The sequence below is a fragment of the Aspergillus heteromorphus genome (genome assembly GCF_003184545.1).
Source record: "Aspergillus heteromorphus CBS 117.55 chromosome Unknown BO70scaffold_9, whole genome shotgun sequence".
Lineage (NCBI taxonomy): Eukaryota > Fungi > Ascomycota > Eurotiomycetes > Eurotiales > Aspergillaceae > Aspergillus > Aspergillus heteromorphus.
In genome coordinates this window covers 175,734-190,953 of record NW_020290414.1, presented here as the reverse complement: position 1 = coordinate 190,953, position 15,220 = coordinate 175,734, and the positions used below count along the sequence as shown (strand labels likewise).

The window sequence follows — 15,220 nt, the reverse complement described above, 5'->3', positions numbered from 1 at the left end:
GAATCCTTCATCACTAGCTACTTACACCACACCCTCCCCTCTAATTCTCCGGAATAACATGCTCCTCCGCCTTAACACCCGCATTCCAGCGATACTTCGCGGCCGGATGATCAGCCGGCGGACCACTCTGTCCCGCCTTCCCATAGAGGTTCTCGCGGTAGGTGCCCTTATTGACCGCATAATCATCCCAGAAAAGGCCCCGCTTACGGAGCTCAGGGATCAGCAGCTCGATGACGTCCTTGAACGAACCGGGCTTGATCGCATATGCCTGAGACTGTTAGCCTTTTATTGCCCGACCACCAGAGTTTACTGTGGCGGTGACAGTGACTTACCAGGTTAAACCCGTCCACGTCCGCCTCGTTCACCCATTTCTCCATCTGGTCGGCTACCTGCTGCGCTGTTCCCACTGGCGTTGCGCCCAGTCCCCCGACGGTGATGTGCTCGCCTACCGTCTTTTTGGTCCATTTCTCGACCTCCGGCGTGGCTTTGGACCAGCCTTCGACTGCGGAGCTGCATAGCATTGTTAGCCCCATTTTATCCCATCCCATCTCAGACACCCCAATCCAGGCAGAAAAAAAAAAGAAAGAAAGAAAGAAAGAAAGAAAGAAAGAAAGAAAGAAAGAAAGAAAGAAAGAAAGAAAGAACCCACCGAATAGCATTACTCTCCACATGCCTCAACTCCTCCTCCTCGCCATACCGATCCAGATCAATCCCGGTCCAGCCGCCAAACAGCGCCAACGCCCCATCAATCGACCCCAGACTGCGATAATAGCGAAACTTCTCCCACGCCTCCTCCTCCGTCCGTCCCAGCACCGGACACAGCAGTGCCAGGAACTTGATACTCGCCGGATCGCGTCCGAACTGCGACCTCGCCAACTCGCGGATCTCCGCCACGTTCTTGGCCACCACGGACGGACTGTGGCCCGCGACGAAGATCGCCTCGGCGTGTTGCGCCGCGAACGCCTTCCCGGCTTTGGACGTCCCGGCTTGCAGGATCACGGGCGTGCGTTGCGGGCTGGGTTGGCAGATGTGCGGGCCTGGCACGCTGAAGTATTTTCCGGTGTGGTTGATTTCGCGTACGAGGCTGGGGTCGGTGTAGATTCCTCGCGTGCGGTCGAGGACAACGGCGTCGGATCGCCAGGAGGATTCCCAGAGTTTGTAGGTCACTTTTATGTATTCTTCGGCTTGGGCGTAGCGGTCGTCGTGCTGGACTGAGTTAGTGGGTTGGGGAGGGGGAGGGGGAGGGGGAGGGGGTGGGGAGCGTACTTGGGGCTGTTGGGTGTGGCCGAGGTTGCGGGCCGCGGAATCGAGGTATCCGGTGACGATCTGTGATGTGAGTGTGAGTGTGATTGCGGTGATGCGAATATTGCGCGGGGAGACCTACATTCCATCCTATCCTGGTTTGTGTTAGTGGTCATTATTATATGGTGTGGTGTGGTGTGGTGTGGTGTAGTGGAGGCTGACTTACCGTCCCTTAGTCAGGTGGTCGATCGTGGACAGACGTCTTGCAAGGTGAAACGGCTGCTCGTAGGTCGTCGTGACAGTGACCCCGAACCCGATGTTCTTAGTCACTGCGGCCATGGCAGGCACCACGGATAATGGCTCGTTGACAGGCCATTGCGCGCCGGAAATGATGGCCGGGTCGAGGTTGCGGGGGCCCTTGTAGACGTCGTAGCCACCTGAGGGGTTTAGTTGTCATGCTTGGGATGGATCTCATGAAGGAAACAGCTTACCTAGCACATCGGCGATGAAAATGCCGTGGAACTTTGCGGATTCCAGTAATTGTGCTAGCTCCGTCCAGTGCTCGATGTCGTTGAATCGGTGCGACTCATCCTCGGGGTGTCGCCAGAGTCCCGGGGATTGGTGCCCGCTGCCTGGTGGATGTTAGGGAGGGGTTGGTGGTGGTGGTGGTGGATGGGTGGATGTATGGATGTATGGGTGGGTTGTGCGTACACATTTCTACAAATGCATTGAGGATGAGCGATTTGCGTGGGCGCGTGGATGCATCGTTGGTAGTAGTCATTTTGGGAGGTTGGAGGAGTTGGTTATTGTTATTTTACAGAGATCATAAGAGTTTGATTGAGGGTGTTCGGGGGAGGAGACAGAGAGAGAAAGTTAGTATTTTAAGCTAGAAACCTAGGCGATCAACGCGCTTTAAAAGACGCCGACCGACAGAGAGTGCATGACCCCGCGTCTACGGTGCCTGGCCTCCGTGATAGATATGCGCGGGATGATGTTCTCTAGCACCACAGTGGGCCGGGATGACGTGACGGAGCAGGAGGGCAGCCCATGCGCGGGGGCGCAATGTCCAGTCTGGAGCAAGTAGACAACGGTACTCGGTAGAGCGCGGATCATCCTGAGACCTTTGATCCAAAATCCAGAGATTATGAATCTTTAGCCCCGATGCAGCCCGGATCCCAGACGTCCTCGGTTGAAGGGAGTGAAGCTGGAGCTGCGGCCAATTAGGGTTTGGCCACGGAAACGGCAGCCCCTGCCCTGTCTTTGGGCCGATGCCGCCAACTCTCGTCGCTGTCACGCAATCCAAACCTTCTTGATCCTGCTGCATATCTATCGGCCGATACGCATCTATCCAGCTATATTATTGCCGGTCGGAGCACCTCATCTGTCTGAGCTATCGTACCATCAGGGACCACGGCATGAACGTGGAAGGATCGATGATCGACAGACAGTTGGGTGTAGCTGGATCATTCGTGAGATGTAGATCCTCGTATCTGCCGGTGGCGCAATGTGCTCTCGGTTTATATTTACTCTGTCGAGTGCCTCGTAGGGTTCCCTGTACTTGTTGGAAGACGGTATCACTGTCAACGCAATGTTCGACCTTAGTACACGAGCGGCGGGGGCGTCCGTGCAGCCTCCCCTGTCCCAAGCTGTCGGCTATGTCGTCGTTGTGGTGTTGGGCCTGGTCATCGCTTTGGGTATGTTAGACCCCGTGTGATCATGATGTACTATAGCTAACAGAATAGCGATGATGGTTATAACCAAGGTCCTCAAGAAAACGACAGGAGAAGACAACGAAAAGACGGAAATGTACGCCACTTCTATCCCTCGAGTCAAACATACTGACCATCCAGGTTCATGACTGCCAACCGCTCGGTCCGGACAGGTTTGACAGCGTCGGCTGTGATTTCTGTATGCCGCTCCTGTGTCCTTGAAAACGCCATCTAACAAATCAGTCCTGGTTATGGACGACAGCCATCCTGGGTGCTTCGTTTGTCGGATATGACTATGGAGTAGCCGGTCCATTTTGGTTCGCTGCCGGATGCAGCCCCATGATTGTCTTCTTTGCGTTGATCGGAATATCCTGCAAGAGGAAGATACCAGACGCGCATACCTCGCTTGAGGTAGTTCGGATCAGATATGGTATGTTGCTCGGGACATTTCGTGTTCTTGCTGACTTGATCAGGACGGGTTGCACATATCGTCTTCATGACCTTGTGTCTGATCAACAATATTTTTGCTTGTGCGAACATGCTCTTGGGCGCTTCGGCTGTGATATCTGCCATGTGAGTGGACTTTCCGGGATGGAGATCAAAGCTGACTATACAGAACCGGCATGCACATCATCGCTGCGACGTTCCTTCTGCCTGTTGGTGTGACGGTTTATACGTTTGTCGGGGGAATCAAAGCGACGTATGTGCTCTGTTTGGAATCGATGAAATGTGCTGACAGTAGTAGCTTCTTGACGGACTACTTCCACACGGCCATTATCTTGATCATCGCTTGCTACTTCACGATCAAAGCATTTACCTTCGAAGAGGTCGGGTCAATAGGCGGATTGTATGATCTCGTCCAAGCGGCTGCGAAGCGTCATCCGGTGTCTGGAAACCACGACGGGACTTACTTGACCATGACTTCGAAGGGTGTATGTAAGCCTCCCAATCTCCTGATGCATTCTGACACCAAAAAACAGGCCATCCTGTTTGCGATTCTGCATATCTGCTCCAACTTCGGCTTGGTTATTGTGAGTACTCCCGTTCATCCAAAAGCATCACTAACCTCCCCAGATGGACACCAGTTACTTCATCAAGGCCTTCTCCGCCTCACCCTCCTCCGTCGTCCCCGGATACACAATCGGAGGGATCGCCTACTTCGCCATCCCCTGGGCACTCGGTACCATCATGAGCTCCCTCGCCCTCGGTCTCGAGAATCGACCCGTCTTCCCAACATATCCACGAGTACGTGCCATCCCCCCACCCGCCCAAGGACAAAACTAACAAATCTAGCGCATGACTTCCACGGAAGTAAGCAACGGCCTCGTCCTCCCCTACGCCGCCATCGCCATAGCCGGCAAGGGTGGCGCGGCCGCCGTTCTCCTGATCACCTTCATGGCCGTCACCTCGACGCTCTCCGCGCAAGTCATCGCCGTCAGCTCCATCCTCAGCTTCGACGTCTACCGTGAATACATCCACCGATCCGCGTCAGACAGAGACATCATCCGCGCCAGCCACTTCGGCGTCATCTTTTTCGCCGCATTCTCCGCCGGCTTCAGCACAATGCTCCACTATGTCGGCATTGATCTCGGCTGGACACTGTATATGCTCGGTACACCCCAACCTCCACCCCCGATAATCCCAGACAACACTAACCCACAAATCCCAGGCGTCGTCACCTGCCCGGGCATCTTCCCCATGGCATTCACCATCCTTTGGCGGCGCCAGAGCAAGGCCGCCGCCATCCTGGCCCCGATCCTGGGCATGGCCACCGGAATCGCAGTCTGGCTTGGCACCGCGCAGCATTTCTATGGCGCGGTGTCTGTCGCCACGACGGGGGAGATTCTCCCCTGTGTGTACGGCACCGTTGCGTCGGCTTTCTCGCCCATCCTGTACTCGGTCGTCATCACCCTGTTTCGGTCGCAGAGGTACGACTGGGCGGACTTCAGGAAGGAGAAGTTGGGGCTCGATAGGGTGGATAGCGATAGTGATGCGACGGTGGATGAACGGCAGGTGGAGCATCCCGCGTCGACGACGACGACGACGTCGTTGTCTGATCCCCGGGAGTTGAAGCGATGGGGTCGCATCGCGGCGTTTTGGTCCGTCGCGACGTTTCTCGGGCATTGGGTTATTTGGCCGTTGCCGATGTATGGGTCGCAGTATGTTTTTGGGAGGGGGGTGAGTGTCTTTCTTTTTTCTGTTCCTTTTGCCTTTCCCTTTCGTTTTGTTTTGATGTTTGTGGTGAGACGTACTAATTGTGGTACAGTTCTTCTCAGCTTGGGTGGTCGTCGGGATCATCTGGCTGTGGATTACCATGCTCGTGGCAATCTTTTATCCTATCTTAGATGGGGGCATACAGCAGATCACGCAGGTGTATCGGGCGCTGCGTGGGAGGAAGGATACTCCCTCCGTACCGTCGCCGTCCATTACGGACGGATCTCATGAGGTGACGAAAGTGGATGAGAAGAGTGGAGGAGGGAGCAACTCGGCAGGTTGGATATGATATCCGCGTGACGTGAGCAGTGGGCACAAGTCGCGCGCGCTATTACAAATATAATCTGGGGGTAAGTGAATGGTAATATGTGATCTATGTAGGTATGAGGTACATGATGAATGATGTTCTCTTCGTTCGCTTTTCTGGGCTTGCGTTGCTGCCTCGGGGGTTAAGGCCGATGTTGATCATGCCTCGAGTGTGTAGTTGGACCTCAGGAATCAGGGGTATTTGGCATTTCACAAGGTTGAATATGCGCTGTGCCAGCTATGTATGAGAAATTTGTAGGTACTCTGCCTACATTTGATGATGATTTAGGCAGTGAAGTCTATCTAAGATGACATCGGTTGAAGTTATCTAGGAGACTAGGAATGTTAAAGAAGTGTAAATGGTAAATGGAAACAAAGAAACGGCAGCATTACTCAGCAGGCGCCGATATGTATGGTCTGTTTGTTTGAGTCTTCAGTCAGTTCCTTCGATATTGTTGTGGCGATACTGCCATTTTGGGTTCGCCATGGGTGTTTGAGTAACCAGGGGCCAACACTAATAGATAATAATATTTGCTAGGATGATTTAATAACTAAGCTTTTTCAAAATATATATCCATATCCTAACCATTCTTTCTTTAGAGGCTTCATCTTCTACTTCAGATATAGACTTAAGATTATGAATTATAGATACTCTCTCAGTATTCTATATTATAGTGTTTATAGTATATATAGTGTTAGCCAGCTCTACCTCGGCCTATGCTCTCTTAATTATGTTAGCAAAACGCGAATTTAACCTCCATGGCCTCAGGCTGCGCGTCCGTGGTTGCTTCCCAAGATCTAGCAGTAGTCGGGAAGACTCTGTCAACCCCCGATCCTCGTCCATCGGACCTAGGTACGGGGAGCAGAAGAATAACACCGCGAGGAAGTATAATATTGTAGCTTTCTACCACAATATAATCGGGCAGCTGCGGTGAATACTATAGAGATAAGATATAGCAGGAAGCAGAGTAAAGGTATTATATTCGGGTGGGTGCGTAAGAATAATATACGAGCTCTACTCTTGAAAATGGAGAACGTTGCACTTGGGGGGTTTGACCCCTCCAAGCCGAATGAGAATGTCCGCGATCTAATCGTCAGACTTGCAGATTGCGGTGCGAGTATGGGTCCCTTTTCCTGTCTTGTCATCAGCACTTCTAACTATTTCCACAGTCAGCAAACCATCGACCCGAGAAATCACGTCCCTCGCCCATCGCAGCCCCGAAGTCCACTTCGGGAAAGCATGGACTCAGAGTATCGACGTTTGGTCCTGGGGGATAATTGTTAGTATTTTTGCCTCGAATAATGTCGCATGCTTCCTATACGTTGTGTTCACTAATGCATCATACACAGCTGGCCCAATTGCTCCAGTGCCAGGTTGATCTCCAATCCCCAGGAATGTACGATTCTATCTGCACCGGCACCCTCGCGGAAAAAGAAAATGCCATTCGTGATCAACTTGCAATCGACTTTGACCTAGCCTCTGTGCCATTTTATGCCGATGACGAGCAATGCGCCAAGATGCTTCTTGCACCGCAGCCAGAAGAGGCGTACATGTGGGCAAATACCCTGGTTGAGAAGGGTGTTTTGGGCGAAGACGTCCAGTCTCTGGCGGAAGTTCTGAACCCAGATCCAAAAGCGCGCCTTACGGTGCGTGAGATCCTTGAAAGTGGGTACTTGGAAGGTTGAGTGGATTGACCCGTGCCTCTCAACGCCATGCTGTACAGGAAGCCACTGCATACAGCCATAGGGCGTGGGGACCAGGGCTCGCTGCCCGCTCAGCCATACCTAAGCCACACATTAGCGCCTAGTGGACATGCTGTGTTTGACTTGAGTTCATGAATTAGTATATAGTAAAAAAAAATACAGTAAGACTGGAGTTCGATCAGGAATTTCACCAGTAGGGGTTTAACAGGACTTAAATCTACAGTTAACCGCATGATCTTACCATTGATGTTCATTTGCCCCATTTACTTATCTACCCCACTGACCACACTTGCTTACCCTCTCAGCCATCGAATAACTATTGCGCACTTGTCTTGTCTACTCACCCTGACCTTCTCCAGTTCGCGCGACCGTAAACCGGCCTCACCCGCTAGCTTCACTCGGGCGGCACCCGACTAGACCACCAGCAAATCTCTTCTTTTGAGAAGTTTGCTGTTTCCCCTACTAGTTTCTGCCACTCCTGCCACCTTGTTTGTGGTCTGTTTACCTGTTCAATTAAGGCTTATAAGCTCGCGAAGCGCCCGTGTAAAGCATCCCAGCAAGGGGCAACAAGTCAGGTTGCACAACCAACAGATAATACGATCACGTCGTGAAACAAAGAAAGGCAAGTGGATAGATCCAAGCAAGGATCCAGGCTAGTGGCCGGGGGATTTCCGCTATTCCGTGACCATTGACCCATATGGCTGAGGGCTGCACACTAAAATCTGACATTGTCGCCCTTCCTCGCGGCTAACCAACACGGCGACACGCTTCCAAGGCAGGGATGGACTCGTTTGGCCCCCACGTTCCACTCCTAGCAACCTGACTCGTGTTCTGGACTGTGATAGTGGTCCTGCTAGTAGTCCTATACCATGCAACGTTATTGTTTTCATTGACTGCGGGTAGCCTCTTGCGGCTAGCTTACCACGCCGTCTCGTGCAGCTGCCAGGGAAAGGGCTAGCGCTGCTCCCCCCACTGATGGGCCTCTAGTACGGGGGTGTCTCAGGGCTGTGTGTTGGTCGTATTTTTCAAAACATCCCCGTCCCGGCAGCCCGGCATGGAGTATGGGCATAGTACATACTTCAACGGCCAACGCGTCAACATCCAAAGACAGTAAGGGCAGCAAGGCCATTATGTACTAAGTGGCTGTGGGTCAAGCTTCTAACCATGCACGTCATGAATTCAAGTCACAAACGCAATCACCTCGGGCGAGGGGAGGGGAGAGCCGCCGCGAGGCAGATATCCTCCCCCCCCCCCTTTTCCTCCACGACTCAAGATAGAGATAGAGACCGTTACAACTTATATCTACCTACAGTTGGCGCCCCCAAAGCACTAACCAAACCAGACCATCATCAGCGATCATCTATCGATCATCATATCCGACCATGTCTTCCCCCACGACCGGCTACACACTGCACCGGAATTACACCTCCTCAGCCCGGTAAAGACGCACGACCCGTTCTCGCTGCGTCGCCTGCTAAGTGCTAACCTCCTTACTGTGCAGGCTGAACGCCCAGCATCTCCTGTGGAAAGAAGCCCTCGGATACAATCTGCACCCATGCATCGATCTGCCCCGGGACCAGCCCGTGCGCGTGGCAGACATCGGCACGGGCACGGGGATCTGGATGATGGACGTGAAACGGGATTATCCGGCCGCACGGATCGACGGGTTCGATGTCTCCTTCGCTCAATGTCCCCCCGCGGAGTGGCTGCCGGATGGGGTTAATTTGCGCCCCCTCGACCTGTACGAGCCTCTGCCGGCGGAGCTGGAGGGCGTCTATGATGTGGTGCATCTGCGTCTGTTCTTTGTCGTCATCCGGAATGATGACCCCGTGCCGGTGTTTCGCAATCTGTTGCGCATGTTGAGTGCGTTTCCTGCTTCTGAATAGGATCTGGCGTGGTTGACTGACTAACTGACTCCAGAGCCCGGCGGCTGGCTGCAATGGTCCGAACACAACTACGAGTCGTGGTCGGTTCAGTCCGTGGCCGGGGTGTCCACCCCGGCGTTGGATGAGATGATGGCGTTGATGAAGGCAACGGGGCTTGGACGGTAAGTGACACCATCCGAGTCTGTGCAGACTGCAGTGGCACAGGGCTAATGTAGTGTGCCATGTCTAGCTGGGTCCCTGGACTGTCCAACGTGTTCGCGCAGCACGGGATGGCCGAGGTGCGCAAGGAGCTCCATCCTTGCATCCCACACACGCGGGTCTACTGGAGCCAGCTGCAGTTCAACTCGAATGAGGAATACAGTTATTTGGCGATGGATAACAGCTCGCCAGACGCGGCGGGCCCCAAGCTGCGCAGCCTCATTCACCAGGCGGCCGAGGAGTGTCGGCGGGGCGCTGGCTTCGACTTTACGATCGAGGTGACACTGGGTCGGAAGCCTCCCGCGTAGGAGATAGATAGCATGCTATAATACCACGGACTATTCCCGAATCATAACGCCATACTTCACGGTGTCGTTGCAGCGTTGGTAACTTGATTGGGGGCCAGGCAGAACAAAGTAGTAGCGAAGGAAGACTAGACTCATTTTAGGGCGTGGGGTGAAAAATACGGTATCGGGTACGGTGGATCACCGGTGGGTCTGTCAATCTTAGTGTCGAGGAATACGAAGTACACCAAGACATCCACGACATGCAGCAAGTAAAACAATAATAGCGGTAATATAGATAGCAAATAGCCAGGTCGTAGATAACATGTAGGTCAGTGTGATAGACCTGCATGCTCTGGCAGGGTTCGTCTTGGTGGTATCCTGGAGTCGGGGCCTTATCAACCCTCATTTCTCCCCCGGCGAGACGCTCTGAGATTGAGATTCAAGGATCCCCCTGCGACATCATGGAGTCACCAACAGAGATGCTCGCCCTGGCACAACAGTTGGAGACGGCGGCGATGGCCCCCAGCCAGCTGCCACCTGCTAGTGACGAGCTGCATGCGCGACTGCTAGCCGCAGCACGCAACCTCATCACCGTCCTCGAGACGCCCGAGACCGAGCTGATGCACCTGGCGAAAGCAGTACGCCCTCCCCTCCTGCACCTGTTTATTCGACTGCTTTGAGCGACCCAACTGAACTGCATAGCCCGTCGCTCACGGCGTCTTGCGCGCTGCGCTGCGCATCCGACTGTTCGAACGCTTCGATGAGGGCGCGCCCACGGCCACAGATTTGGCGCAGCGCTGCGGAACCGATGTCGCGCTCCTCAGTAGGTCATGCCAGGTCCATGTCTGTCTACATTCCCCCATCCAATTAACATGAACCACCAACAGCTCGCATCATGCGAACTCTCGCCTCCATCGGGATATTCACTGAGCCCACCCCGGGCATCTACGCACATACCCCCCGATCAACCACCCTCCGACACGCCCAACACCGCGCCGTCATCCAGGGCATGTCCGTGGCCGCTCCCCCTCCCCTCACCCTAACCCATGACCCTCACTATCACCGGAGCCCAAATCCAAAGCCTCGACCACAGTCCCAGACCACGCCAATCTAAACTGTTAACTGACACATGGTCTCCACTCACAGGGCCGAGACCGCCACGCTAATGACGGCACTGCCCGACTTCCTCGACACGCACCACTGGCAAAACCCCGTCGACTCAGGCCCCACCCTGTTCGGCTTCGCCCACCACACCGATCAGACCATGTTCGAGTGGTTGGAGGGCCAGCCCGAGCAGCGCGCCATCTTCGCTGCTTTCCAGTCCGGCACAACGGCTTTGGCTATCTGCCAGCTGCAGCCGTTCCTCCGCGACCTCCTCCTCACATCCCCCCCCCCTGCGCCTGCGGTGTCGGTGTCTGGCTCTTCGGTGTCCCCGTTGGTCCCCGACCAAGACCAGGACCGAGTCACCCTCGTCGATGTCGGGGGTGGAAGGGGCGCCGTGTTGCGCGAGGTAAGTCGCGAGTTGCTGCCGACCAGGCCTCCGGGGCGCATCGTGCTCCAGGACCTTCCCAATGTGGTTGAGGGGCTGGGTGTGTCGGACGGGGTCGAGGCCATGCCGTATAACTTCCTCGACCCGCAGCCCGTTAAGGGTAACAATCCCCCAGTCTCTAGACTAAACCCTCCCTGAGTCCCTCCTCCCCTCCCCCTTCCCCTCACTTCCTAATATCTACATATCGACCCCATCCATCTATCTAACCCAACCGCAATTCTCAAAAAAAAACAGATGCCCACACCTACCTCTTCCGCCACATCTTCCACAACTGGAGCGACAGCGTCGCACACAAAATCCTACAGAACACCGCCGCTGCCATGGGCCCGTCCTCGCGGGTCGTCATCGTCGATCTGGTGCTGCCCGACCGCGGCGCTTCGCCCTACGCTGCTTTCCTGGATATCAGTATGATGGCGTTTGGGGGCTTGGAGCGCACTGAGGCCCATTGGAGGAGGTTTTTGGAGGAGGCGGGCCTGGTGGTGAGGAGTATTGAGCCGTTGGATGCGGGGATGCCCGGGGGAGATGCGGTTATTATTGCGGGGAAGAGACTATCTGTATGATGTAGTAATTTGTATGGCAATATGGTAAGAATTTAGATACCGTGTTGGCGCACTATCTGGGTGTCTGGATGATCCTCTTTAGTTCAAGTAGTTGGTTCTATGTAGATTCCGTTAAACAACCACTAAGTGACAGCATGACTGACAGATCGACAGCCACCCCACCCCATTCTATCAGATAGTATATAATAAACCGGACCAGCAGCCCCCCCCTCAACCCCCAACATCCTCAACACTCAACCCCTATACCCATACCGAAACCTACAAATGCCTCTCCACAAACCCCGCCACCGGCACCGGATCGACCAACCACGGCGAATGACCCGTCTTGATCTTCTCCGTCTCGATCTGCGCGCCCTTCCCCCGCGCCTTCTCCACCATCAACTCCTGCACGAACAGCGGGATCGCCCGGTCCTCCTCGCACAGGAGATACGCGGCGGGAATGCGCGTGTACGCCGCGCTCGTCGCGGGGGTGTTCTTCGTCGCCCAGGAGTGTGGGCGCAGGGTCTCCGCCCAGGTTTCGCCGTCCGGTACGTCGTGGAAGAAGAGGCTGTAAGGGTCTTTGGCGGTGACGGTGTTGTTGGATTCCTGTGTGGAAGTAATTAAGTTGGTATCGGATGTGTTGGGGTGGTTGTTGTTGTTGTTGTTATCAGAGGGGGGGGGAAGGAAGCATACATCGCGCAAATACCAATCAGGCGGAACGCCTCCAAACGCCCCGATCAGACTCTCGCCCACGTCGGGAATGAAGGCCGAGAGGAAGATGAGTTTGGTCACCCCGCCCGCCTGGCCCGCAGCTTGGCGCTCCGCCTTGCTGAGCCCATCCAGCGCGCTGTTCACCGGTAGTCCCGACCAGCTGTGCGAGATGACCACCACGTCGTTGCCCGCCGCGGCTTCGACCTCGACCAGCGTCCGGATGGTCGTGATGTCGGGCTGCAGGTCCTCGATGGTGGGGGCTTGCTGGATGGACGGGAACGCGACCGTGTGGGTGGTGTAGCCGGGCAGTTGGGCGATCAGGGGGCCGAATGCCGTGGGCGGGTACCAGGCGCCCGGGCAGAGGATTAGGGTGGGTTTGCCGGCCATATTGGGGGAGTGAGGTGGTGTGGATGGTGGATGTCTGGGAGAGCGGGATGGTGAGGGGAGAGGGAGGGGCAGTGTGTAGAATATCTATGCGGGACGGGCAGTAAACCCGCTCTCTCCTCAGCCTCGTGGCTACTTATTGCCTGTCCAGCCTCGCGTGGATGCAGGAATCGGAAATTGGTACGGCGGATGTCGGATGGGGGCGGTTTGGTACTATTCCAACCGGTGTTCTGGTGGTATTCGTCAATTTCAAGCGCGTATTTGCAATCCGCTAGCGCAGGATGGCACCACCCCAACACCACACTAAGATAAACATCAAGGACATTCCTCGGACTTCCCTGGTCACTTCATACGCCACTCTGCAGCTCGAGTGTTGGTGGATCGCCCGAGGGCTGTCATTTGCGCGCATATCTTGGCGACACGCCCCGTGGCCGGACCATCTCAAGTAGTCGCCAAATAGTGGCCGCATGCCTCCGAGTGTGAGTGTGGTGGCATTTAACTACTGTCATCTTCCTCACGGCTTGCCCCTCTGGGCCCTTGGGCCACTCTGGGGGCCAAGCAGGGTCACGGGGGCCCAATAAGCCCCGTACGAATGCCGTTCTGCAAGGGAGTTGGAGCTGGGGTCCAACCACCCCTCCTGTCAGCACGGGCTGGCATAATAAGAAGAAGACCGGCGGACTGGGAGGCTTCACGCCCACCGTGACTGACTTTCCTTGCTGTCGGTCGACTGCTCTCCTCCCTCCTTCTCCCTCGTTCCCCCCTCGTTCTCCCGGTCCAGAGTTGTTCTCGTGGCCGTCGCTCGGAGTTCTTGGATCCTGGATCCTGGATCCTGGCCCATCATGTACGACGTCCACGCCAGTCAGCAAGCCCGGACGCTGGGCGCTATTATCCCCTTTGCCGTCTTGTCCGTCATCGCCGTCGCATTACGCTTGCTGGCCAAGTCGATGATCCGCCTGAAATATGGCTTGGATGATTACTTTATCGTCCTCGGTCTGGTGCGTCGACCTATCACCTTCGCGCCTTGGAGTACCACTGACCTTCTCGTGTGATAGTGTTGTTCGCTAGGATGCTTCACGTTGTCCGCCATCAGTCAGCCATCCCGACCCTTCCTCACTGACCCGATAACTGACCGGATGTAGTGGTGAAGCTAGGGTCCGGGCTGCACTTGGCCGTGGTGCCGACATCCAACATCCCAGAATACCTCAAGGTCCGCCCTCCAACTATGATGGATCATCAATCTTGATCGGAGCTGGAACTGATCCGGACATCCAGTGCATGTACGCGTACCAGCTCATCTACACCGCATCCGTCCTGGCCATCAAAACCTCCATCCTCACCTACTATGTCCGCATCTTCCAAATCCGCCCGTTTCGCATGGCCGTCTACATCGTCGGCAGCGTGGTCCTCGTCTGGGCGGCGACCGTCTCGCTCATCTCCATCTTCTCCTGCCGCCCCATCCGCGGCTTCTGGGATAAGTCGTTGACGGCGAACTGCGTGAACAGCAAGGCGTTTTATGTCGGAAATGCCGTTCCCAACATTATCACGGATATCCTGATCCTGGTCCTTCCCGTGCGCATGGTCTGGACGCTCCAGACAACCTTGATGCAGAAAGTCACGCTGTCCGGCATTTTCTCCTTGGGTGGCTTGTGAGTAATCCTTCTTGCCGGCACAGAGCCAAGGCTGATGATCGCAGTGTGGTGGTGTGTAGTTGTATCCGTCTGTCGACGCAGTTCAAGGTCGATGACCCGGATTTCACATGTACGCCCTCTCCTTTGAATCTGTGCGCATGGATAAGACTAATAGAAACAGGGGCCATGAACGGCACCGTAATCTGGACGTCGCTGGAGGTCTCCTTCGGCGTCATCTCCGCGTGCCTGCCCACGATGCGTCCCCTGGTCCGCTGGGCCTTGCGGAAACTTAACATGTCGACCCACGATGCCGGCGACAGCTCGCAACGCGATTATGTCGTTACGCACGGCACGGCGCGCGGGTTTGAGACCTTGTCCGGCTCGATAGTGGAAGACCCGCGCCGGTTCCAGACCATGGCGATGCGCAGTAATAGTCGGACGGAGAGCGAGGGCGACGAGGTGCTGCTAGGCCAGATTCAGGTCAAAAGTGAGGTCCGGTTAGAAGCCGAGTCCGTCTAGATTTGGCTGTAATTGGCATGTAAAATAATGATATCAGGCGCTTTTTCTTTTGTTTTTGGGCTACTGGTGGCCTCGCGCTGGGAGTGTGGGTGCTTAGGGCTCGTATCTGTCGATGGATCGACAACGGCTGATCCATCAGCCACGACTGTAGAGTGACTCGGTCTGTCCCGCCTCGTATACAGCCTGTGGACTCGTCTGGAAGAGCCTCTTAGTTTGCTTTGCTAGAGCCGCGTAGACTCATCTTCGGTGAATCACCCGTTAGACCCGCCCACGCACGTCACCCCCAATGATGGGGGGGGATGGGGGGTGGCCGACCCCCCCTGGCTTGCAACCATGCGGCGCCA

The 15,220-nt window shown here is 55.3% G+C and overlaps 7 protein-coding genes across 7 annotated transcripts; 5 read left to right on the top strand and 2 right to left on the bottom strand.

Moving 5' to 3' along the window:
* Positions 1-40: 40 nt before the first annotated feature.
* On the bottom strand, positions 41-2,429 carry BO70DRAFT_334699 (LLM class flavin-dependent oxidoreductase; the record flags this gene model as incomplete). Its single annotated transcript, XM_025541028.1, has 8 exons — positions 1,954-2,429; positions 1,734-1,874; positions 1,469-1,679; positions 1,385-1,397; positions 1,267-1,326; positions 650-1,206; positions 333-510; positions 41-268 (listed from the first exon to the last, which is right to left on the bottom strand). Exons 1-8 carry the CDS (start codon positions 2,021-2,023, stop codon positions 41-43), a joined length of 1,458 nt encoding a protein of 485 aa, XP_025400144.1. The 5' UTR covers positions 2,024-2,429.
* BO70DRAFT_386589 (sodium:solute symporter family protein) lies at positions 2,041-5,454 on the top strand (the record flags this gene model as incomplete). The annotated part of the gene is made up of 13 exons (XM_025545835.1): positions 2,041-2,318; positions 2,845-2,936; positions 2,973-3,048; positions 3,093-3,150; positions 3,195-3,381; positions 3,425-3,524; positions 3,568-3,651; positions 3,697-3,883; positions 3,932-3,982; positions 4,026-4,196; positions 4,245-4,563; positions 4,621-5,129; positions 5,218-5,454. Exons 1-13 carry the CDS (start codon positions 2,290-2,292, stop codon positions 5,452-5,454), a joined length of 2,100 nt encoding a protein of 699 aa, XP_025400143.1. The 5' UTR covers positions 2,041-2,289.
* Positions 5,455-6,492: 1,038 nt separating this feature from the next.
* BO70DRAFT_289844 (uncharacterized protein) lies at positions 6,493-7,157 on the top strand (the record flags this gene model as incomplete). Its single annotated transcript, XM_025539328.1, has 3 exons — positions 6,493-6,589; positions 6,642-6,751; positions 6,822-7,157. Coding segments are annotated over 3 exons (543 nt in total), but the record flags the coding sequence as incomplete, so codon positions are not given.
* Positions 7,158-8,459: 1,302 nt separating this feature from the next.
* Positions 8,460-9,714, top strand: BO70DRAFT_361198 (class I SAM-dependent methyltransferase). Its single transcript, XM_025542988.1, has 4 exons — positions 8,460-8,613; positions 8,677-9,038; positions 9,096-9,222; positions 9,291-9,714. The coding sequence occupies exons 1-4, from the start codon at positions 8,558-8,560 to the stop codon at positions 9,565-9,567; spliced, it is 822 nt and encodes a 273-aa protein (XP_025400141.1). The 5' UTR covers positions 8,460-8,557; the 3' UTR covers positions 9,568-9,714.
* A 199-nt stretch (positions 9,715-9,913) lies between these two features.
* Positions 9,914-11,459, top strand: BO70DRAFT_361197 (uncharacterized protein). The gene is made up of 4 exons (XM_025542987.1): positions 9,914-10,184; positions 10,249-10,369; positions 10,434-10,557; positions 10,693-11,459. Exons 1-4 carry the CDS (start codon positions 10,008-10,010, stop codon positions 11,231-11,233), a joined length of 963 nt encoding a protein of 320 aa, XP_025400140.1. The 5' UTR covers positions 9,914-10,007; the 3' UTR covers positions 11,234-11,459.
* Positions 11,460-11,872: 413 nt separating this feature from the next.
* Positions 11,873-13,039, bottom strand: BO70DRAFT_361196 (alpha/beta hydrolase). The gene is made up of 2 exons (XM_025542986.1): positions 12,328-13,039; positions 11,873-12,240 (listed from the first exon to the last, which is right to left on the bottom strand). Exons 1-2 carry the CDS (start codon positions 12,730-12,732, stop codon positions 11,914-11,916), a joined length of 732 nt encoding a protein of 243 aa, XP_025400139.1. The 5' UTR covers positions 12,733-13,039; the 3' UTR covers positions 11,873-11,913.
* A 960-nt stretch (positions 13,040-13,999) lies between these two features.
* Positions 14,000-15,145, top strand: BO70DRAFT_361195 (uncharacterized protein). The gene is made up of 3 exons (XM_025542985.1): positions 14,000-14,375; positions 14,423-14,487; positions 14,539-15,145. The coding sequence occupies exons 1-3, from the start codon at positions 14,005-14,007 to the stop codon at positions 14,874-14,876; spliced, it is 774 nt and encodes a 257-aa protein (XP_025400138.1). The 5' UTR covers positions 14,000-14,004; the 3' UTR covers positions 14,877-15,145.
* The last annotated feature ends 75 nt before the right edge of the window (positions 15,146-15,220 follow it).

Coding starts and splice junctions, on each gene's coding strand:
- BO70DRAFT_361195 (XM_025542985.1), top strand. CDS start 14,005: ATGTACGCGTACCAGCTCATCTACACCGCATCCGTCCTGGCCATCAAA. Junction 14,376..14,422: donor ATTTTCTCCTTGGGTGGCTT/GTGAGTAATCCT, acceptor TGATGATCGCAG/TGTGGTGGTGTGTAGTTGTA. Junction 14,488..14,538: donor CGATGACCCGGATTTCACAT/GTACGCCCTCTC, acceptor TAATAGAAACAG/GGGCCATGAACGGCACCGTA.
- BO70DRAFT_361196 (XM_025542986.1), bottom strand. CDS start 12,732: ATGGCCGGCAAACCCACCCTAATCCTCTGCCCGGGCGCCTGGTACCCG. Junction 12,241..12,327: donor CTGATTGGTATTTGCGCGAT/GTATGCTTCCTT, acceptor ACTTCCACACAG/GAATCCAACAACACCGTCAC.
- BO70DRAFT_361197 (XM_025542987.1), top strand. CDS start 10,008: ATGGAGTCACCAACAGAGATGCTCGCCCTGGCACAACAGTTGGAGACG. Junction 10,370..10,433: donor AACCGATGTCGCGCTCCTCA/GTAGGTCATGCC, acceptor AACCACCAACAG/CTCGCATCATGCGAACTCTC. Junction 10,558..10,692: donor CGCGCCGTCATCCAGGGCAT/GTCCGTGGCCGC, acceptor CTCCACTCACAG/GGCCGAGACCGCCACGCTAA.
- BO70DRAFT_361198 (XM_025542988.1), top strand. CDS start 8,558: ATGTCTTCCCCCACGACCGGCTACACACTGCACCGGAATTACACCTCC. Junction 8,614..8,676: donor AATTACACCTCCTCAGCCCG/GTAAAGACGCAC, acceptor CTTACTGTGCAG/GCTGAACGCCCAGCATCTCC. Junction 9,039..9,095: donor CAATCTGTTGCGCATGTTGA/GTGCGTTTCCTG, acceptor AACTGACTCCAG/AGCCCGGCGGCTGGCTGCAA.